A 23,393-nucleotide genomic window follows, 5' to 3' on the forward strand; every position below is an offset into this window, starting at 1 on the left:
TTAATAAATATACTATATGTATGTAGTGAAAATGTGGAAGCTCTGACATTTTTCATTTCAACCATAAAAACTAAAACAAAACGGGCCTTTGACCCCTTCAGCAAAAGTACAATAAAAGAAGTGATAGCCATACCCTTTGTCAATTTTTTCTGGAGTTTGGCCACCTACCTACTGTACATATATTAGTGAGTTTTAACTGCTTGAAAACCGATCTCTCCCTTCGAGTAGCGTTTTCAAGTTGACCTAGAAACGTTTGAATTCTTACTACTACTCTTTCTAAAAACTTTTAGACGATAACTTACTAGGGCTGTTGTGGTTGTCGCACACTTCAATGGCGCCTTAGCATACTGAATTTCTGCCACGCCTATAGGTAAATTTGCAGCGTTTGGTAGGAATGTCTTCAGTCAGATTTTTCACCTATGGGAGCACTACTTTTGACCTTCGAGATTCTGAGAAATTTACTGAAAATTTTTTGGTAACGATCTTAGTAAATCCAAAAAAAAAAAATTATTTTAGACGGTCACCCTAATTCATTATCATATCAAGTAATCATACGAACCAAATGTCCAAGTTCGGTGGCATTACCTAAGCAATAACAATAAATTTGTTTACCTGTATATACATATATTTTTGTACGTGTATACATAAACTCCACCGATACAGATACAATGGCTATGTGCGCCATTTATATGTACTGCTTGCGTTCATGGAGCGCGTCGGCGTCGGCGTCGTCGCAAAGCTTTGTTACTTCCGTTGTTACAACAAAACGCGCTTATTTACACATATCTGGTATATGTGTAAGTATGTATGTGTATTATTAATTGCGTTGGAACATTTTAGTCATCACTTCAACTTGTTGGAATCTTATGACGTCACCGCCTGAGCAAAACAAACCAGCGAATGGATGAATTGGTCGGGAGACGACGCATCGTACTCGCACTTTCGAGCGCTGAAAGCGAAATTTCAGTATCAGTTTTGCCTATAGTGCACGCGCGTAAAGACGTAGTAAAGAAGAAAAGCTCCTCGAGCGATCATAAGTGGAGAATTGACATTCGTGAATAAAAGCGCAAAAACGAAAAACAAACATTTCTGAAAATGTAAGCCGAATTTGTTAATTATTTTTGCTAATTTTTATGAGAGGAAATATTTTTGTGTTTCAAATAACGGTGCAGTTTAGTGGAAGTCAATTTTGTAAAAAAAAATTTAAATATAAAAAAATATTTTAAAAATAATAATGAAAAAGTTTTTAATAGAATATTAGAAGTTAATAAAAAATATTTAAAAATAAAATAACAAAATAAAGTATTAAAAAAATAATAACAATTAAAATAAATAATTTAAAAAATAAATTTAAGAAACATTTGTTAAAAACAATTATTTAAAACAATAATTAAAAGAAAAAAAATAATTTAAAAGTTTTTGTTAAAAAAAATTTTTAACTCAAATATTAAAACAAAAAGCAACTATAAACATTATCACGAACATAAATTATAATAATTAAAAGACTATATATTTCTGGAAATACATAAAATATGTATGTATACATTTATATGTATATTGCACATTAATATTAAATGCGTTTTAGTAATTTCACATACATGTTTTATTACATTAGGGTGGTTAAAAAAAAATCAATATTTTTTCCTTAGACACCCTGAAAATATCGTCTGCAATGAGGAACACATTTTTGGAAAAAAAATTTTGCCCACCCTAATACATATACATACATACATATATTCCCGAAAAAAATTATTACTTTTCCTTAGATACCCTGAAAATATCGTCTGATATGATTAGCAAATTTTTGAAAATTTTTCCGCTCACCCTAATGCATTAACAGTCCTGAAAATTGAGTTTATATATGGACATATGTACATACATACATACATATCTTATACCCAAAAATTGTTTGTTTTGCTTGTATTTTGGTCCGCCAAATGTTTCAAATCACTTGGCGGCTATTCTTGCTCATCATTGTCCTCGCCACTTCGCTATCTGCGCTGCCAGTAGTCACCTTGGTCTATCACCACTTTTCGGGTGTGGGCGTTGGTTTTGTTTTTTTTATTCGCTAATTTCGCCGAAAATAAAATTGTTATGGATTGTAAGTGAGTGTGTGTGCGCAAAGTGATTGAGCATGCGGCTGACTAACTAAGTAAAGAGCTGCTAAGCTGCCCAGAAGTCCAAATTTTCTCAAGCACTCGAGTATATAGGTACTTGCCAACATATCTTTATATATGCCTCTTGACATATAAACGGCCAGCTGTGGCTGGGAATGCTTCACGGTGTCCAATGAACTTAACCCTAACAAATACATACATATACAGATACACATATACACATATAGGCCAGTAATTAAATAATGATTGCAATTATTTGGAACTCTTCAGCCATAAGCCTGGGTGCGCCTTTAATGCCGCTAGGGTATTGAAAAAATACTGTTATATACATACATATGTATGTAAGTAGGTATATTCTATATTTTGACGTGTGCTTTCTTTTGGGTGTGTTTGTATGTATATATGCCGCAATGAAATGTGTGTATTTTGGAAATACATGTGTACTCGTTTGTGATCTTCAAAGTTCTATTTTCATTTTATGTTTATTTTGCTATTTTTCCACTTTTTCGCATTTGTAAACACACACATATACATACATACGTAGAAACCAACACACTGAACGCTCATATGAGGTGAGCACACGCACATACAGGCAAATATATTTACTGTCTAAGATGATCTCATGCCGTTGTTCAGCTGCTTGAATATTCAAATTTGAAATTTTTGCTTACAAAATTTATTTCTAAAAGTTAGTAATGAAATCTATGTGTTAGAAAATAATTTTAAACTTCAAGCCTGAAGTATCGTCCATTTAAAAAGTATAAAATTGAATTTTCAAAGCCCCTAACGGGAATGGTGTTTTTAGATTTTTATTTCCCGAGACCTCAGATAATGACTGAGTTTCATTGTTAAGCTGTCAATAAGCAAAGTTGGAGGTGAGAAACAACTTGTTTGGTTTCTGATTTTTCTAGTTCACCTAATATCGCTTCATCTATATTGAAAAAAAGTAATTTCTCGATTAACTTTGTGTTTAATTTGAGGCGAGTGTAAGATATTGGGTAGTCGAAAAAGTCTGTTTCGTATTTTGTCAATAGGTAAAAAAAATAAGTTGAAATTTGATTATATATTTTTATACCCTGAACAGGGTATATTAAGTTTGTCACGAAGTTTGTAACACCCAGAAGGAATCGTCGGAGACCCTATAAAGTATATATATAAATGAGCAGTATGTCGAGCTGAGTCGATTTAGCCATGTCCGTCTGTCTGTCTGTCTGAATATATAAGAACTAGTCACTCAGTTTTTAAGATATCGTTTTGAAATTTTGCAAATGTTATTTTCTCTTCAAGAAGCTGCTCATTTGTCGGAACGGCCGATATCAGACCACTATAACATATACATAGCTGCCAAACTGAACGATTGGAATCAAATGCTTGCATGGAAAACTTTCACATTTGACAAGATATATTCACGAAATTTGGTATAGATTATTTTTTAAGGCAACAATGTAATCTCTAAAAAACTTGTTCAGAACGGATTACTATAGCATATAGCTTCCATACAAACTGAACACATAGTTACTAACAGAAATGCACCTGTGAAGGGTATTTAGCTTCGGTGCAACCGAAGTTAAAGTTTTTTCTTGTTTTAATACAGTTTTTTCATTTCGTTCAAAAAAGCTTCACCAATTTTTATAATAGCTATTTCTCGCTCAGAGCACAGAAATCCAGCGAGAGCAAGCAAGAGTGATAATAATAATATCTAAAGTGATAAATATACAGAAAGCCGGCAGGAATTTGCAAAGCTCGTTTGTCTTTTTTATTATTATTTGTATTTTTTTGTTTACCTTTCCAAGTATACTTCCCTTTGTGTTATCGAAATCGCAATTACTTACTGTTGACAGCCGTTTTTTGTTCTTGCAAGCTGAAACTAACGGGTTCTCAATAAAATTAAATACTATTTTCACTCTGAATTTCCACGATTTTTGCAAAGAACAGCAGTTGTGCTTTTTCCAGTAATATTGTATATGAATATTATAAATAATCACTCATACGCCCTGTAACTCTATGTAGTAAATGTAATTAACCGTGGCTCTCGGCATCATTTTTTATGTTTTTTATTAAGCTATGTTGCTTGGTGAAGCTGTTATTGACTCATTTAAAGTACGTGCATATGTATGTGAGTACATATACTCTATATACTTGAGATTGTTTAGCCGACTCCAACGCAAAAATGACTAATAGCAACAAATGGTGTTTACCGCATTTTTATTTGCATTTCACTCGAATAAATAAACATTATTATTGTAGAATTGTTTCTAAAGTATTTTGGAAGCCTTGGGAATCACATATATATATACTTAAACGCGTATAGGTACATATATACATATGAATACTGTTATATATGTGTATGTAAGCTACATATTCATAAGCCAAAACCAAAAATATCGAACGATATAAATATACTATGTATTTAAAACTTGAATAAAACATTCATATATTTATTTAGCCTCCGAATATCAAATCTTCAACCAATAACGAAAGTGATGTCAAAAAGTGCGGGAAAGGAACTTTTTTCTCACCCGCCTATAATCTCACTACAAGGTTTTCCTCGGGCAAAAAACAGCGTTTTTAAAGAATTTTTCTCATATAAAAATGAAATATTTAATTCGAATTTTTTATTGACAAAGAAATTCTGAAATTTTTGGAAAAATATTTTAAGTTCGGCCATTGCGACGCCATTTCCGGTGAACCCTCGGAAAAAAAGATGAGCCCGCGTTGGCAGGATAACTCCTTACGGGATCATCTGAAGTGGAAAAATAAGTGTTTTAGTTAAAACCTTAACTTAGAACTTGGACGAAGGAAAAAAATGAAAATTGTTGGCAGACATTTTTACAAAAAAAAAATCGTGATAATTTTTTTCGAACAGTTGTTATCCAAAAAAAAGTGCTCCATCCAAGTCCTTAAGAGTTGTATCTCAAAGACCTGTGAAAATTTCATAAAGATCGGTGGAATAGTTCTCGAGAAATTTTGCCAACTGACTTCAAAAACACGGTTTCGAGAAAAAACGCTTTTAAAGACGGCGAGCTTAGCCTAGCTAGCCTCGAGCGCACAAGTTCTCAAGGCTGTATCTTCGCAACTATTACTCGGATCAACTTGAAAATTTTTGAAAATATTCTAGAGGTATATTAGAATTTAGTAACATAACAAAAAAAAGGATTTTTTGAAACCCGTAAACCCATGTAAGCCCTTAAGCAGTTGATCAAAAGTGATTTCCTCAGTAGAAACTGTTAATTATCAAGCAATTGTTATACACAATTAGTTATAGATATTTTTAATATATACATAAATATATATATACTAAGCAAAGTTAAAGAGTTGTATAGCTTTATTGTTTTGGTTTTGCATTATGCATGCATCACTTGTTAACGGCATTTCTGCCGCACCCAAGTCGCGTACGGCCTAGATGCAGACAGAGCAGGCATTCCCGGCGCATTTTGTAATAATGAACTAGTATATACATATGTACATATGGAATGCATACAGTTATATAATTATGAATTCCAGTGTGTGTTTTATTGTGACTGCACTTTCGCTTTCATTGGCTTGCCCTAAGTGGCGCTTTGAACATGCACGTCATATAGTTATGTCATGCACATATGTATGTACATAATGTAAAAGTGTCATATTATTTATGAGCTACAAAGATGATATTTTATAAGGTTAAAATTTTAACCGTTTTTGAACTTGTTTTTTCGAAATAATTTTATTTACATACATACATGAATCTTATGTATAAGGGTCTCTCTCATTATTGGGAGCATGTTTTGAGCAAAGTTCATTTGTAACTAATACAAACCGGAAATGATCTACATATATATGTAAATGGTATGCAGAGTTGCAGCCTTACAACTTATACAAAAAAAGCAAATGCAACGTTTTTATTATGGCAAATTTATAAATTTTTCTTCGTTTTCGAATAACTTAAAATTTTTTCTCGTTATTTTCAGCAATTTGCGTTTACAAAATTTCATTAATTGCACTTTTTTCTGATTTTTTTTACATTTTAACATTCATAACAAAAACTATAAATGATATACATATGCACGTTTGAACTTGTAAAGTTTTTTTTATTCGAAAATGATGTGTGTCGATGGAAATTGAAATTGCCCAACCTTGCACCTGAGCTGCTCAAGCGTGTTTTTCATGTTTTTCAATTGCAATGAAATCAGGAAACTCAAAATACCGATCGTACGTATGCAACCACTTACATGTACATATATACATATATGTATGTATGTATATTTACATATGTACATATGGAAGTGATCCAACGATTACACAGGGGCGTCACAAATGAATAAATTTAGTCGATGAAGCGTCACCAAAATGCCGAATATTGATTTTTATACGCTGACAACATTTTGCATAGAGTATAATCGCTTTGTAGGGATAGATAGAGTTTCAATTGATGAAAATATCGAAAAAGTGTAGGATATGGTTCTTGAAAATCGTCAGGCAAGTGTTGGAGAGATGGCAAGAGAGCTCGACATCTCTCATGAGTCGATTCGAATGTACTATTTTCGGTATGAAACGCATTCTAGCTCGACTCTTCCCCATTAAGCTGATTTTTTTTTCAAAAATGAGTACCGTAAATAGATCTCTTTGGGCGTGCTTGATCGTGCGAATTCCAATCCTATATTCATGGAGAGCATTATAACTGCCGATGAGACATAGATTTATGAATTTGACATTCAAGCAAGTCAATAATCATTGAAAAGGAACCCGTTTTCAGTCGGTCGAAGAGATTAAACAAAATTCGCCGAAGGAGCTGAAGGCCATCCCAAAAAGTGCTTATGGAAAGTGTTTCGAGGACTGGAATATTTACAATTTCCGGGCACTTTTTGACACAATGTATATTTTTCTATTCGATATATACGCAAAAAATATAATATCAATTTGAAAAAAAATCTTAAAGTAATACAAATAATTATATAAAAATGTGTAAAAAATATAATTTTATTAAGAAAAAATATTATATTATCTAAAACATAAAATTTACCAATATTTAAATACATACATATACAAACATATAATATAGCAAAATATATTTTTGTGTCTGAAGCCAGTAAGGAACATAACTCACCCATCTGTCCTTGTCTCCTCACAATTAAATACATATTTACAAAAGTAACTACATATACATACATATATACATACATGCTTTTATGCATTTTTGCATTAAAAAGTGTGATCGATTGTTTAAAGTCGCTGTCATTCGCACATACATATTTACACTTCATGAAAAAAGCATAAAAAATTGAAGGCAAAAAAATTCATGGCATTCCATTGATGAGATCATTTTTTTGCGATTACCTCATAACCCGAATTAAAAGCGTATTTAATGCTTCAACATATCTACATTCTTGTACTATATAAACTCACACTTACATACATACAAAGTGTTTGTTTACTTGAATTTACAATGAAACAGGAGTCAGAACTTGTTTGTATGCCGCCTGGTGCCGTGAAATCAAAATAAATATTGAATTGCGAATAACAAGAAATACGTGAAAACACTCACGATTGCGGCGCAGAACGTTTTTTGGAGCTGAGCTACCATATTTTGTAAAGAATGTATGGACATTTTATTTTGATTTTTTTGTATTTTATTTGTTTTTGAAAATTTGAATTTTTGTAGACAATTCGCAGAGCACAGTTTTTTATATGCTTATATTTAAACATACATACATATATACATATTTTTATATACACATATATATGTATGCTCTTAATTGATCTTTTTAAAAACGTTTTATTGTTGCCTCTTTGAAACCTCACCATCTGTTCAATGTTCCATATTTTTAGTGTTTACAGAACCCATTAATCAATACATATGTACATGGGTAATGAGTGCCGATAATTTATATACAGAAAAAATCGAATGAACCAGTTTTTTAATATAATTTTTCCATTCCATTAAAACACATGTTTGTATATACTTACAAGTACTTACATATATAGGTGTTCATATATAGTATATATTTATGTACGTAGCTCTCAAGAAGTTCATATAATTCGAATTTCTAGGAATTTTTAAATAAATCACGATTTTTAATTTAAATTTTTAATTTAAATATTTCGAAAAGCAAACTTCCGCCAAAGTTAGCCTATGTGTACTTCTGATCAAATTTGACCCGGATCAAAAAAAAAAAAAAACCACTACATTTTCTCGTATTTTAATATAAATCTTTATTATCGCCTTTAAAATAGTAGGCTCCTAGGTCAGTACAAGCATGCCGACGTTTTATCCAATTTTCACTTGTTATAAGCCTTGTTTGGGATGGTCTTCAACTTTAAGATAATTTTTTTTTTTTTTTGATTTCGGCCCACTTATAAAATTACTACTAAATTGTTGCACAGTGTCGACGTCATATTCATAAACTCACGTTTTTTAAACCAGTAATGATGAATATAAGGTTCGCAGGTACGTTGTCATCTCTTTTGCGACGTGTCTTTTTGCACCTAACCAGAAGGTCCTTTGCTTGACTTGTAGCATTGACAAGCTTCAAGCCCACGAAAATGTGTGGAGTGAATCAACAAAGGTTGATGGACGACTCGCTTCAGATTTTTCGTTGACTGAACGACTTTCACTCCAAACTTCGTGCCACTCAGATACTTTGGGGAAGTATTTCCGCAATATTTTCAACGATTCCCTAGACGTGATTCAATGGGCAAAAAAAATTACAGGCAAACTCGTTCTCCAATTTTTTTGTCATGGCAAAAATCAGCAGATAAACTTTTCGCGTCGTAAACAAACAGTTGCCAAACACTAATTGACAAATGGAGATCAAACTTTATACCAACACTTCATCTTCTTTCGTTTATGAAGCAAAGCTATTTTCCGACAAATGCTCCCCAAAACGGAGAACAGTACGAAGCAGTCGTAATTTCGACTGCTATAACTATTGGCTCATAGCAAGTACTATAAAATACATTCCATTATATTCTATTATTCTTGGGCTCATAGTATAAATGCGTCATTCTACCTTTGAAGTAGTGATTTCGAATGCCTAAAATATAAACTATAGAACGGTTCATAATCTTAAAGATGAGCTTACCATGCTTAGGGCAGTTTTCTCAATGTCCATCTATTAGTTAAGTTCTGGTTCAAAAAAAACGTTATTTACCGAAGGAAGGAGTTTTGGTTAAGTTAACCGGAACTTAACTGACAAATAGCAGGTAAACAGAAATTGAAAAAAACGGTTCGTTACTGAGAGAAGAGTCTTGGTTAAGTTAACCAGAACTTAACTGACAAATAGCTGCTAGCCAGACATTGAGAAAACGGTCCTTATTGTTAAAAAAAAAGGTTCTTTACCGAAAGAAGCTGTCATGGTTAAGTTCCGAAAGAAGCTGTCATGGTTAAGTTAACCGGAACTTAACTGACAGTTGACTGCTAATCAGATTTGGGAAGACGGCCCTTAATGTTTTCCATACATAAGTTAAAGGTTATTTGAGAATACTTGGACGTAGAAAGTATATACCAGAGAATTGTCGAAATCAAGTTTAGTTAAAACTAAAAAATTTGTTTGTAAATTAACGGATAAGAACTTTTTTAAGGAAAAAATAAAAATAATTAGAGATCGACGATATCAACAAAAAATCATCAGCTTTCATCTCCAAAATTTAGATTGAATTCCATATGTAGAGTATTTTCGATAAATACTCTATACAGTCTAAATAATTGTGATATTTCATTATCGTTTAAGAATTCCATTTAAAATGTTAATGACACATTCAGAACCAGAAATAAACCAACATTCATCATTTTTCACTGCACTGGAAATACAAGTGTATGTGTGTATGTTCGTGTCTTTTAATTAGTGCTCTTATCAAAGAACACATTTTCGCAAGTCCCGCTATCAACAAAGAAATTCTTTATGCATCAATAGACAGAAATAAAAATCGGTATGTTTATATGAATAGTACACTTTTTTAGCTATTTTACATACATACATAGGTATGTACATATGTACATACCTGGTTACTGTTGGCGGCAATGCCGAGACAATAATGAATCAATCTTTTTGATGGAAATCAGTTTTTCTCACTTATCAATATTTATGAACGACATTGTTATTGTTGTACCGTTGTCTAGCCTTACATACATACATACATATATTATAAATATCTGTGTGCTTGTATATATTCATATATGCAGTCCCCGTATATGGCTGTGTCTATTCTCCCACTCATTTATATATAGTAAATGCAAATGTTGTTAGCTTTGAGCCAAGCGCCTACTATCCCACTCACTGATCCGCAACGCCGACACGATCGCGAGTAATAAAATATACAAACATGCATATATGTATGTATGTATGTGGGTATGTGCACATTATAAACCATTTGTTATGCAGTTATCAGCGAGAAACAACCGGCGAGTTTTGCCAATGCCGGTTTCTCTCTATTCTCATAAAAAACCATTTGACCAACACAAACTTATATCTATATACAAACTTCCATACTATAATTGATATAAAAATAATTACAATTACAACAACATAATTATATATGTACAAATGTACATGTACATATGTACTTAGTCTCATTGCAGCACATAAATGTGTGTATAACAAGTGAAAACGAGGTCAGTGGTGACGAATTGTTCTCGTTCATGACAATTTTAGGTCAGGGCCTCCGCAAATGTAAGAATTTCTTCTTGCTCCAGTTTTGTAAAATCAGTATGTATACAGATATGTACACCACAAATGATGTCATGCTGTAAATTGATTAAGTTTTGCTTCTTATCTCGCGAAGTCCGTGGTCTACGGCTTATTTTGCAAAATAGAAAAAGAATTTCATGAATTTTGTCGGACTGAAGAATTTAATTGTCTTATTCAGAACACAACCTCTTCTGAAACTTCCTGTGCCTGCTCTTTGTTTGTCGGAACCGCCGATATCGGACCACTAGACACAATTTTAAAGGAAACATAAATATATCGCTCCAACATCCTAGGTAATCCGTAACCCTATTGTGTATCCCAATGAGACGTTAGCTGCCCTGTACAACATAGAAAATTTGCATTTATATACGAATTTTGAGGTTAAAAGATTTATACGATAAGCGAAATTATTCAACAAAGAAATTCGAATGCTGAAAAAGGGCTTGGGTGATAATTTTTTCTCGCGAGCAAATGTTTTTGCTTAGTTCAAATTATCCAAAGCGGGTCCAGAACGCGTTGACATCGCATCACGTCCAGAACGGCCATCAACATCAACTGATGATTAACAGTCAAGCAAGTAAAGTAATTGGTGCTTGAAAAACGACGATTAAAATTCAGAGATCTTACTGGCATAGTTGGAATATCGGAAGGATAAGTGAAAACCATTTTGAAAAATCATTTGGGCATGTGTGACAATGTTTTCCGACTACCAGGATGCCTTGAAACGTATTATTACTGGCGATGAGTTTTGAATCTATGCTTATGAACCGGAAACAGGCGATCAATCGGGCGAATAAAGTGGCAAAGGTGAGCCGAAGCCGAAAAAGCCAGGTCAAAGCAGGCCAAAAATCAAGGTTATGTTGCCTTCGAATTTCTTTCGACAACAAGCAATACTATTTGAGTGTTATGCGTCGTTTTGGGCGAAACTATTCCCAAAAAGAGGCTGACAACTATTGGTTTTTGTCCCACGATAATGCATCGTCGCATACTATAGCCAAATTTTCAATCAATATCGTGCCGCAACCACCGCATTCGCCAGATTTAGCTCCGCGTGACTTCTGGTTATTCAACAAACTCAAACGACCACTCCGAGGAAATCGTTTTAAACTTGAATCGCTAAACGGTTTGAAGGCTATTCCTGAAATTAACTTTAATAACTGCTTTGAGCATTGGAAAATACGTAGGCACAAGTGTATTTGGTGCCAAGGGGAATTATTTTGAGAGGGAAGACATATGCTTGTATGTATTTTGAAGAATAAGTTAAGCATTTTAAAATTATAAACAAAGTCTTACTACTTTTTGCCCATAAGTAGTACATTACTATGGTAAATTTTCTCCGAAAATTCAAAGACTTCTGCACTAGTCTATGTAATTTTTGTAAACAAAATGTTTAAATGACGTAAAAATTGTCATTGCACTACGCACACACACAAACAAACAAATGCTTCGTGGGTGAGACGGAAATTGTCAGAATCAATTAAACACATTAGTATTTTCGCAAAAACACTTTGTATTTGCTTTTATTATTTGTGTAGGCGTCTATATTGCTAACATACATATGTATGTATGTATGTACATATATATGCCTACATTTCCCATGCCACTTGTAAACTATTATTACATTGCCGATGAGTCCTTCATGCGATCATTGCACGTTTTGATTGCAAAAGACAAGTCTAGGTCAAATATTATTTTTAGAATTACTACTTATTTTGAAATATTTGCATTTAAAGTAGCCATTCGCTTGGAGTGAAGGTTTGGGGTACTCATTTTCGCTCAGCAATGCTTTGAGATAATTCTGCAGGGGAATAAAAAAAAAATAGGAAATCAGATGATTTATATTTTTCGCATTTTAAGTCGAAACCCGCTTGCCATTCTATTACTTTTCGGTTATTTGATTATGCTAGTTTTTGTAAGTTATACCAGTGGTGTGTTCGATTGACTACTCAACAAAATTTGACGATTTTTTCCAAATTTTGGATATGAATTATCTAAATTAAATTAGAAAGCCGAGATTTTGTATTTATACCATATAATAAATTTATCCCGAAATATTTAAAATGAAATATTTCATTTCGAAAATTCGACTTAATTTCAGTATTTGTATAGAATATCGTTAGGCAGCGCTGTGCACACCTTTCGAGATACAAAGCACGAATACCTAGTAATATGGGTACCATATATATGTGTTCGTATGTAAATATGTATTTCTTCAGGTCTAAAAATATGCACAAATTGTTTAAAAAGTAAATAAATACCTAATAATATACATACAGATGTATCTAGGTCACCGCCTGTGCCTGTTTTTGCGAGCAATGAACCGTTTTTTCACGCTCTCTTCCGAGCGAATTTGTGCACAAAATTTTTGATTTTGTTTAACAAAAAAAATTTAATTTTTTAAACCCTGCGTGTTTTAGATAAGTCGACACGCCGTTAAAAATGCGTGTGAAGTCAGAGACTGGCATTTAGGAAGTTAATAAATTTAAGACTTGGACAGAACCATAAATAATTTCGAATTAGAGGAAAATTTGTTATGAAAAATTTCTTCCTTGGTTGGATATGCCTAATCTAAAGGGGTTTTCAATAGAGACGCTACAAAGTAGACCGATCAGAATAGCAAACGACGCCATATTTTTTCCAGCTATTTTGAATTTTCTCTTTAGTAAGGTTTGCCATTTCATCATGGAAAGATATACGATCCAACAACGAGTCGAAAATATTAAAATTTACTGCTGAAATTCGGAGTCAGTGGCACATCTGTGACGTCGTTGTGGTGAATTTTGCGAAAAGATCTTGGTCTACATCCTTACAAGATCAAATTGACGCAAGAACTGAAACCGTTTGACCACCAAAATCGTCGTATGTTCGTGAATTGGGCTGAGCAACAACTTGAAAGTGATTCGGATTTTTATCGAAAAATCATCTTCAGTGATTAGGCTCATTTCTGGCGGAATGGCTTCGTCAATAAGCAAAATATGAGTTATTGGTCAGGCAGCAATCCACACGTACTCCATGAGTCACCATTGCATCCCGGAAAAATTAAGGTTTGGTGCGGTTTACGGGTTGGCGGGGGTACTGTACTTCTTCCGTGATGCTCAAGACCGGCACGTTACTGTGAATGGGAATCGAGACCGCTCAATGATAACAAAATATTTTGTGCCGAATTGGACTTGGACACTATGTGGTTCCAACACGACGGCGCCGCAAGCCACACAGCAAATGTCACAAACGATTGAACGTGTTATCTCACGAAATGGCCCAGTCAATTGGCCGACTCGGTCGTGCGATTTGACGCCTTTAGATTATTTTCAGTGGGTTACGTCAAGTCTATGGTCTATATCAACAAGCCAGCGACGATTGATGAACGTCGGCCGAATATCGAACCTAAAATTGCAGCAGTTTCGGCCAATTTACTTTTATGCTTGAAAACCGTCGAAAATTGGGTTCAGGGTCTGGACTTCTGCAAGCGTGCCCGTGGCCATGTAAAAGAAATCGAATTCCATATATAATAACTTCTGTTTCTTCTTGAAAAAGACGTTATAACCTCTGATTTTTTTCGTTTTATAATAGTTTACTTACAAAGCTCACTGAACCTTTCGGCGATTCAGCGCTTCAAAATATTTCGGGTATTGTACTTTTCTCTCCCGCTCTCTCTCTCTCTCTCTCTCTCTCTCTCTATCGACTCAAAAATATACACCCTTCTTTGTTTTTAAAAACTTTATTTCAAACTGTATGCCTAAAAAACTAAGAAAGATTGCTACTGAAGGCGTGATTGATATATGAATTCGACTTAATCGCTCAACATTTTCGAAGAACTAAAAATTATATAAAATTATTTAAAGACTATTTAATAATTTACATTTTTTGTATGTACTTGTATATTTTTAGCTATAAAACGATTACTGTACCCTCTCAGCACCACTAAAGCATTTACAGAAAACCGCAAAAATGTCTCACTCAGTGACAATCACCAGAACGACCACCAGCACAACAAATACATCGTATATTGTACTTAATACTGGATACTTGAAGTCATTCACGGGTCTATTAAAATTATTCGAAATGGTGAGTAACTCTGAATTAACCGATAGAGGATATAAATAATTATGTAAAACATACATACATACATACAGTTGAACTTCCATTACTCGAACTGCTATAACTTGAAGTTCTCCATAACCCAAACTTCTATAGCTCGAAGTTCTCCATAACTCGAACTGTTGAATTTTCATACAAATTTCCTTCCATTACTCGAGGTCGCTCTATCTCGAAGTTTTTTCGTGGATTATGCTGATTCGAGTTCTGGAGGTTCAACTGTATTAGTAAACTTTACTTTGTAAAAATTCACAATCCGAATTTTCCATCCATACAGCTGATCGGTATTGCCACAGTCGGCATCTTCGGCTATTACTGGAACGGAAGTGCTTCTTCGGCTGAAATCTTCTTCTTCCTCATGGCCACGACATTCCTGATAGGAACATTTTGCCTTCTACTATCCTGTTTAACGTCGCTCAGCACGGGCGGCATCATATCGAAGACCATTTATGTAAGTTGCAAGCACTGGCATGAGTTTGAAACATATGTAAACGGCATTTTTAACGGTATTTTTCTCCACCAATAGGAACTTATCTATCACAGCGTAGCTGCCATTTTGCTGTTGGCCGCTTCTTTGAATCTCGTCATCGTGTTGAACGACAGATACTTCCGACACGGCAAGCAATACGACGCCTACATGGCGGCCGGTATTATGGGACTTGTGAACACGGTGCTCTACTTCATTAGCGCATTCTTGGCTCACCGATCATATCGCGGCATCTAAAGTTGCTCGGCCAACTGAAGTCACCGAATTTGCGACGTTTGATTTCACTTCGTGTGTGGCGCGTTTCCGAGGGTGTTCATTGCTGGAATTCGTCTTTTTTTACTACGATTAATTAAGTTATAATAAATATAAGATTTATTTAAATATTTAGGAAGCACACAGCGGAATCTACATACATACTTATCTAAAATTGTGTGACCAATTTTTCAGTCATAGTTTGCAAAAGTCCGAAAATGCAGCAAGCGAAAGATTTAAATGCAAAAGCAAACCAAAAATACTTACTAAAAATTATATAAGTACTGTCACCATTTTTTATAAATACTCGACTATTATGTACATGTTTTGCTATGTATACATATACTATATACTATATAAAATTTTAACAAAAATAAATATTTTGTGTGGAATGTATTTTTATGTAAAATTTTAAATAAAATCACGTGAAAATTTGTTTAAGTTTTTCCGTAGTCACATGTGTCCAATAATTATTTTACATTCGACAGAACTCTGAAGTTGGCGCGATGTTTCGCTAGAAATTATGAGTTTACTCAGACTAAGCATATGTGCGCTGGCAATACAGCTCATTTTCTGGGCCACTCGTGATATAACTTCGCCATTCACGAGATGTAGGTCTCTGCCCGGTCTTAGGAACCTTACAACTGGAAGCAGAGAGCATCAGCAATGTCAAAATCCTTGGTCTCACGCTGGATTCCTCTCTGCGGTGGAAGCAGCATGTGTACCGGACTTTGGTCAAGGCGACTAAAGCACTATTGGGGTGTAATCGGCTGGCTGGAAAATACTAGCGCTGCAAGTCAAGGATCGTTAGGTGATCGTGCGACCGATAATCATGTATGGAACGATGGCCTGGGCCTCAAAAGCTTCGCAGACCTCGTTAGGGCTCCAACTACCGAAGTTGAAACGACTTGCATGTCGCGTGCAATGCGCACTTATCTGACGGCAGCACTTGAAGTCATACTTAAGCTCACACCGCTTCATCTAGTGATCGGTCAGGTAGCGAAACACACACTTCTACAAATTACGGCAGAAGGATGTGGCAGAAGCAAGGTAGTCTCGTCGCAGCACCCTCCACAGCATCCACGAACATAGTAGGACCTGAACTCTTCACTGCGACAGGGAGCCTAAAACACCAGAACTCCTGCTAATTGACCGCCCTTGGATCCATGTTTCCAAATAAGGATCACATGGCTTCGCTAGCATCCTACAGAATATTGGACTTTATCAATATGCTGGGGCCAGGTGAGTCTTTGTGATTTAGAAGAGGGCACAATAGATCTCATGTCGCGATACATTCCTCGTTTATCAATCTATGACTTCGCCAACAATTAGTTTTCCTCCAAACAGGTTTTAGCTAAGAGTTACAACAACAAGAATAGCCCTCGAAAATAGCAAATAACGTACTCCGGCAAAGTCAGTCAGTCTCATTTCGCCACAGGATGCAGTGGGTTCAAAGTTTCTTTTCTTCTTAATAAGTATGGTTTGAGATTATAAGTAGAACCACGTCCATAAGTGTTCTCAAAAGGTTTATATACCGCAGCTTTATACGCTTAATTTCTATCTTCAACTGAGGCGGAGACTTAAATCAACAAGATATTCAAAAATATCACTTTTTTTCGGGCTAGGTTTCGGATTAATCTCTCAAACCTGAGAATGATCCTACTCACATAGTTGAAGCACTGATCTTTGGGATGTCTAAAACTCTTATGTGAGGTTTAATGGATACTAATGTATAAATGGTAAGCTTTGAGCCGACCACGAATTTATTAAGGCGGCTAATATTGATAGCTTCGATGCGGTACTCGACGACCTTTCCACCACAGTCGGTTCTAAGTAGCCGATACGGACCCTGATTTTTATCCAGCGAAAGACTGTTAACTCGGCTCTCATACCTCGAAATTACTTCAGGAATGTTGTTGTTGTAACGCGTACCTGATACCCGTTGTAATGGTAAGGATTATATAAGTTGCCGTCGATGTCATCCAACGGTAGGCCCTAGAAACGTGCTGTTTCGATTGGGTCGGACCAAAGGAAGAGCGGTGTCAGATGAGTAGGGTTAGTGGGACATGGAAAGAGGTGGCCAGTATCATGCGGATACTCATTGCACGCAGGACATATATAAGGTATGTTGTGGTCTATTTTGGACAAGTAGGAGTTTAACCTGCTACAGTATCCAGAACGAAGCTGCGCTACGGTCACTCGTGTTTCTCGAGGGAACACGCGCTCTTCGTCTGCAATGGTTGGTGGTTTGACTCCAAGTACGCGAGAGGGAGTCGGTGAAGGTATTGATAGCTCCGCCGTGAGGCAGTCAGTGCTTGTCGGAAGTTAGTTGCGTCCGAAGTCTGGTCGGCGTATTGTTTGATGTCGACGTAGTTGAGGAATGACCTCTAGATGCTCCCAGGAGGCATTTCCGCTCCAAGAAGGTGACTGCAAGGATGATTTATGCGACAGTACTCCTGTAGGAACTGCTTAGAAAGGAGTCCATTATGCTCCTTAACTGAGATCATATGGGTCTCACTATGAAGGTGTTCGGTAGGAGACATCAAGAGGCATCCTGTCGTAGTCCGGAGTGCAGTATTCTCACAAGTCTGGAGCTTTTTCGTCTACGTTTCACTGTATCTAGGCGACCATATTGATGCGGCGTAACTAAAGACCGGCCGGCCGATTGCCTTGTAAGTTGCTAATAACGTTTCTTTGTTCTTTCCCCATGTGCGGCCGACTAGCGACTTGAGGATTTTGTTGCGACTCTGTACTTTGGTGATAATCACGGTCGTATGAGGAGTGAAGGACACACCTAAAATTTTACGATTATTGACAGTCGGAAACTTAACGCCATCGACTGCGGTATTAAGGTCAAGTCTGTACTGCTTCGTAAAGTTTGTGAATATGGTCGCTGTGGATTAAGGGGGGAAGAGTGTTAAGTTCCGTGCAGCGAAGAAGCGTAAAAGGTCGAAGAGATAGCCGTTTACCTTTGAACACATGGCATTGATCCCATTGCCCGATGTCAATATCGTGCAATCATCAGTGTACTAGGTAATGGAAACTCTCTCTGGTCGTTGTAGGGATGTGGTGTGACGACTGCTCAGATAGTTCATGATCCACCTCTTCAGTCCTGGAGGCAGCGTCGCAGGGTGGTTTCTGGTTAAGGCCATTACTTCAGGAATATTTTCTGCCACTACAAGAAATACAACAACGTCCTTTCCATTCATACCTTTTTCCAATCTACAAAGAAGCTGTCACACGTGTCTTCACACTTTGGCAAAATATTTGAACAAGCCAATCCACTTATATGTACGTGTTATGTATCTTTCTTTCTTATCCGATAAATTGTAGAGAGCAACCAATTTCACATAAGTTCCGCACCGTTGTTGAATTCTTGGAGAAAAGCTTCATATGCTTCGAAAGCATGAACTCGTTAGGCTCCTGCTAGTGGTCACACACACAACTCACTTGGACACATGAATTTAATACACTGCATATTATAGGTAGCACTCATTTTATTTGCGATTCTTTCTAGCTCTTCGACAAACGCCTACAGTTAATATTATATTGACAACAAAGAGTAAAAACAGCGCCACGATGCCCAACAGCATAGCAATATACAAGAGCAAATACTCCGATTTATCGAAAATATCGCGTTCGAAATGCTCGTACACATACTCCCCGAAGAATTGCATATCAAATAGGATTGCGGTGACAAGTCCAAAAACAAACATCGTCCATAGCACAATAACAATCTGCAAATGAAAGCAACTCCTCCAACTCCAGCATCCTTACAAGATATACATATGTACATATGTGGGTACTTACAAATATGCGCACATGAAAACGCGTTTTCGGATAGTTAGAACTGTAGAACCAGGTGCTGAAGCCAAAGATCAAGCACAGCACCATTGTTGTGGCCAGTGAGCACTGATACAAGAACATATGCATATCGTCCGGGAAGGTGATCACGCATGACAGCAACAAAATGGCAAGCAGGCACAGCACCTACATTGTACGTTTGTATATATAAAGTGATATTATTACTTGTATATACATATGTATATGTAGTCAATCTTACTGCAATTATGATTTCAAGAATGGAGATCCACTCCTTCACCGCAGGACACTTCATACTGCACGCAATGCTCTTTTACAAGTATTTGCTTTATGTATTTTTAAACACAAATGTTTGTGCGTACAGCTTTACAACTGTTTTTTTTTTGTTTTTGTAACTCACTTTTTGTCAATAAACCTGCCACAATTTCGCCGCCTTGATTTCTAGGTTATATTCTCATTTACAGTGATTTTTAGCAATTATTTTAAAAAGATTTGTTTATTTTTTTATAAAATAAATTTACTATATATTTTAGTTGAAATATTATTGTTATAATATATATAATTTTATTGCATATAAAATAATGAAAATCCCACAACGAATGTGTGTAGAGAATAATTATAAAGAGTTTAAATGCTTTTGCTACTTGTTAACATTAATTCCAGAAGTTTTTTGTTCTTAATTTTTTTTTTAAAGTATAGCATATTGCAAATATTAACAAATTGTAGTGCTTGCTTTAACGAGTAAGTATACGCGTATGTATGTAGTTGTGAGTGTTGGCTTATTTGGCTACGAAATTTGTAAGAAAATATAACTGCCACGCAACCGTTGCAGCTGAGGCCGATAATATTAATAATAATGAAATATTCACGGCAACTACATGCTGAGCTGGCTTAATGTGGACCTATAACAATTTTTATACATTTTGTACTAGTTAAAAGTAATAACTAAATATTTAAAGAAATATGCATTTCAGTTTTTAATAACAATTGCTTATGGCATATAATTAATTAATTCAAAATTCATTTATATTTCGCTTTAAAATATTTTTCTCTTATAACCTACAAAAAAATCAAAAATTACAAGAAAGTATGAAGATCTAGCGCGTGTACATTGGTAACATAATTATTTTCGCAGCAATGCAAATATACAAATTCATATGCGAGTTGCATGGCGAGGAACACACTAAAATGGCGGCAGAGACTCCACACATACTCACACCATAGCATTTCATATACACAAATTGAGCAAGCACACGCGCCGACAATTGGAATAGTAAAAGCTGTTCACAACATTATGGAATTGGTAGTACATTATTCATTGCAAAAACAAAATGTATGCATACATATCGACATACATATGTACAAAAGTATATACAAAAAAAAATTGTTTCAACGCGCTTATGCTACAAATTTTGCAGTAATTATTTTAAATTGTTCAATACTAAAATTAATGTCTTAGCTAAAATTAAGCGCTTAACTAAAATATACTTAACCAAATAAAAAATAATAATTTGAAATTACTTCTAAATCCTTTCAAATCTATTTGATTTAGTTTTCCTAAATTTATTTTGTAAATCGTCAATTTTTAACTTTTGTTATGCAACTATTGACTAAACTTCACACCAATATTATTGACACGCGTCTTCATGTGTTGCAGTATATCTTCGGCAAACTCTTCGACAGTTGTATAGCGGCTGGCTTGAAAGCTAAATATATCCGCTAGAAAGCCCAGCATTTGATCGCGGAAGTAATGGCAAATGTCGCGCAAATTTTCATCGGGTCCGAAGAAACCCCAGGCCATGAGTGGTGATAATTGCTCGGAGATAACATAAAAGTGAGCCATAAATCCGTTAGTATATTTGAGTCCATGTTTTTTGGCCTTTAGCACCGACCAAACTGCTGTGCTGAGTGCCTGCAAGAAAGAATGATTAAAATGAGCGCCTAAAGGTATGCAAGATTTTCAGAGTAACAGTGGTTTCAAACTTATGACAGCAGCACAAACGTTTGCTTATCGCGCAATGTGCGTGATAACGTGTTGCTTTAACAATAAATACGCGTATTCTTATCATATATTTGAAGATACTTATATGCGTGCAATGTTTGTATTTTGCAGCATCCGTTGTTAAGCGCATATTGCGTCGGATAACACAAGCATACCACATAAATTGAATAAAATTATATAACTCACCATTTCTTTGAATCCATTGGAGAGAAAACGATTTTGTACGACCGCCGTTACACTGGCGGGTGGCGCATCTAGATCTCTAAACGAGTCCAATACAATGAAGTCCAGGCAAATGTCGTAAAAAGTCATCGCTTTGACGTTGCGCGCCTCCAGTTCTTTTTGTATCTCATCCCAATTACTCGGATTTTGCAAATAGTTCACCATATCCTCGTAACCAACGAGAAATTCCTTAGTGTCCTTATCGCCCAGGCAAAGTAGGTCGGTAAGTATTTGACGTCCTGTGTCGCAGACCCATTGACCAATTGCTGGATCCTGAAAGAGATGCATATAAATATAAAACTCTACAAATATATGCATGTCAGTTCGCAAGCACTAACCTTGAACAAGTATTGAAATGCTAAACGCACGCAGTGCAACTTCACCAAATATTCCGTGTCACTGGAACAGTTCACCAGATCAGCGCGTATAGTGCGGTAAGGTATAGGCGTTTCGTCATGATGTTTCAACGCTGCATTGTATAATGGATATTGATCATACGATGTGTCTACAAATTCCTCAAAATCGCGCATATCGGCTACTTGGTCTAAAGCCGAAGCAAAACTTTCAGCCGAATCGAAATTTGGATCGGAACCGGTGCGGCTCATAATCGATCTGTGCGAACGTTTGTCGTCCTCTATGCCATCATCTAGCGCATGACCATCTTCTTCCAGCTCATCTATAGACGGTTCGTCCCGAAATAGCACGGAACGCTGATCTAAGAACAGCAATTCACTTTGTTCCTGCAACGTGTAGGCCATGTCAAGTAAATTTTGTATTTCACGACAAAATTCAGACTCTTCAGCAGTGGTAAGTAATGCCGGCACGCCACCGGGTGAATTATGCGCAGCTAAAGCATCTTCCCAATAATTTATAACTGTATCCAAAGCCTCCATGCCCATTACACCTAATTGTTGTGCGGTTAAGTGTACAACTATGGCACCTGTCTGGCTTTGCGTAGTAGATACTAGTGCTCCAGCACCTATGGATCCAGACGCAAGTGACATACGGTCCGAATAGGCGACCGTTGAACCGGGTGGACTGCCGGAACGTGCAGATGCCTTGGAACCGGCTATAGATATCATATCGTTAGGGCTGCGCATACTGTTTCGTGTGCGTCGTCCGGTATATTTGCGCGTACGACGAGGCGGACGCGGTGGTTTTCTACGCCGTAGAAAGCGTGCGAGCACACCAAGTAAGGCTACGCCCGCCGTTAGCGAGAAGAAAACAACCTGTTTGTGAAAAAATTTTACTTAGTATACAAGTATACGTTATAATTAAATATGTAAACACTAATTGCAATTACCTTTTGCGAGGTAGTCATACGGAAGGGAAGCACGCGAATGTTTGACCATTTTGGAATTAAGCCCTGCATTTTGTTTGAGCGTCTTATATTATTTTATACTAGAAATTTAATATTTGTTCATACGCTCTCAACCATTGCTTCGGTTACGCCCGATCGCTCTTTGTAGGTTAGGTGCTGCAGTTGTGTCAGTGGTTGCGGCGAGGTCGGTAAGCGTTGCTGTAAAGAAAGTCATGCAACCGGCAAATATATAATTGCCTACATGAAAGCGCCGAATCAATACAAAGGTAAATCTCAAAGTCCTCTAAAGTGAGTTCATATTACCTAAATGGAATAACCCTTTACTTCATGTATCTTTCACTATATTCAGTTGCTCCATGTCAAACACACTTCGATTTTTCACACTTTGCACTTTAGTTTTGAAAACAGTTTC

At 35.9% G+C, this 23,393-nt stretch overlaps 3 protein-coding genes across 3 annotated transcripts; 1 reads left to right on the plus strand and 2 right to left on the minus strand.

The window, feature by feature from the left end:
• Nucleotides 1-959: 959 nt before the first annotated feature.
• On the plus strand, nt 960-16,049 carry LOC126759109 (uncharacterized). Its single transcript, XM_050473727.1, has 4 exons — nt 960-1,097; nt 14,669-14,845; nt 15,153-15,326; nt 15,402-16,049. The coding sequence occupies exons 2-4, from the start codon at nt 14,729-14,731 to the stop codon at nt 15,597-15,599; spliced, it is 489 nt and encodes a 162-aa protein (XP_050329684.1). The 5' UTR covers nt 960-1,097; nt 14,669-14,728; the 3' UTR covers nt 15,600-16,049.
• A 3,056-nt stretch (nt 16,050-19,105) lies between these two features.
• On the minus strand, nt 19,106-19,924 carry LOC126759110 (uncharacterized). The gene is made up of 3 exons (XM_050473728.1): nt 19,678-19,924; nt 19,425-19,604; nt 19,106-19,351 (listed from the first exon to the last, which is right to left on the minus strand). The coding sequence occupies exons 1-3, from the start codon at nt 19,729-19,731 to the stop codon at nt 19,112-19,114; spliced, it is 474 nt and encodes a 157-aa protein (XP_050329685.1). The 5' UTR covers nt 19,732-19,924; the 3' UTR covers nt 19,106-19,111.
• A 1,022-nt stretch (nt 19,925-20,946) lies between these two features.
• On the minus strand, nt 20,947-23,051 carry LOC126759069 (mitoguardin). Its single transcript, XM_050473663.1, has 4 exons — nt 22,964-23,051; nt 21,999-22,889; nt 21,625-21,933; nt 20,947-21,348 (listed from the first exon to the last, which is right to left on the minus strand). The coding sequence occupies exons 1-4, from the start codon at nt 23,030-23,032 to the stop codon at nt 21,040-21,042; spliced, it is 1,578 nt and encodes a 525-aa protein (XP_050329620.1). The 5' UTR covers nt 23,033-23,051; the 3' UTR covers nt 20,947-21,039.
• Nucleotides 23,052-23,393: the final 342 nt, after the last annotated feature.

This window comes from Bactrocera neohumeralis, chromosome 5 (assembly GCF_024586455.1).
Source record: "Bactrocera neohumeralis isolate Rockhampton chromosome 5, APGP_CSIRO_Bneo_wtdbg2-racon-allhic-juicebox.fasta_v2, whole genome shotgun sequence".
In the NCBI taxonomy this organism is placed as follows: Eukaryota; Metazoa; Arthropoda; class Insecta; order Diptera; family Tephritidae; genus Bactrocera; species Bactrocera neohumeralis.

Excerpts from the sequence above, each read along its gene's own strand:
- LOC126759109 (XM_050473727.1), top strand. The coding sequence starts at position 14,729 with ATGTCTCACTCAGTGACAATCACCAGAACGACCACCAGCACAACAAAT. Across the intron at positions 14,846-15,152 it reads TATTAAAATTATTCGAAATG|CTGATCGGTATTGCCACAGT; the intron begins GTGAGTAACTCT and ends CCATCCATACAG. Across the intron at positions 15,327-15,401 it reads TCATATCGAAGACCATTTAT|GAACTTATCTATCACAGCGT; the intron begins GTAAGTTGCAAG and ends CTCCACCAATAG.
- LOC126759110 (XM_050473728.1), bottom strand. The coding sequence starts at position 19,731 with ATGAAGTGTCCTGCGGTGAAGGAGTGGATCTCCATTCTTGAAATCATA. Across the intron at positions 19,605-19,677 it reads TTCTTGAAATCATAATTGCA|GTGCTGTGCCTGCTTGCCAT; the intron begins GTAAGATTGACT and ends CGTACAATGTAG. Across the intron at positions 19,352-19,424 it reads GTTTTCATGTGCGCATATTT|ATTGTTATTGTGCTATGGAC; the intron begins GTAAGTACCCAC and ends TTTCATTTGCAG.
- LOC126759069 (XM_050473663.1), bottom strand. The coding sequence starts at position 23,032 with ATGCAGGGCTTAATTCCAAAATGGTCAAACATTCGCGTGCTTCCCTTC. Across the intron at positions 22,890-22,963 it reads GTATGACTACCTCGCAAAAG|GTTGTTTTCTTCTCGCTAAC; the intron begins GTAATTGCAATT and ends TTTCACAAACAG. Across the intron at positions 21,349-21,624 it reads CCAATGGATTCAAAGAAATG|GCACTCAGCACAGCAGTTTG; the intron begins GTGAGTTATATA and ends TCTTTCTTGCAG.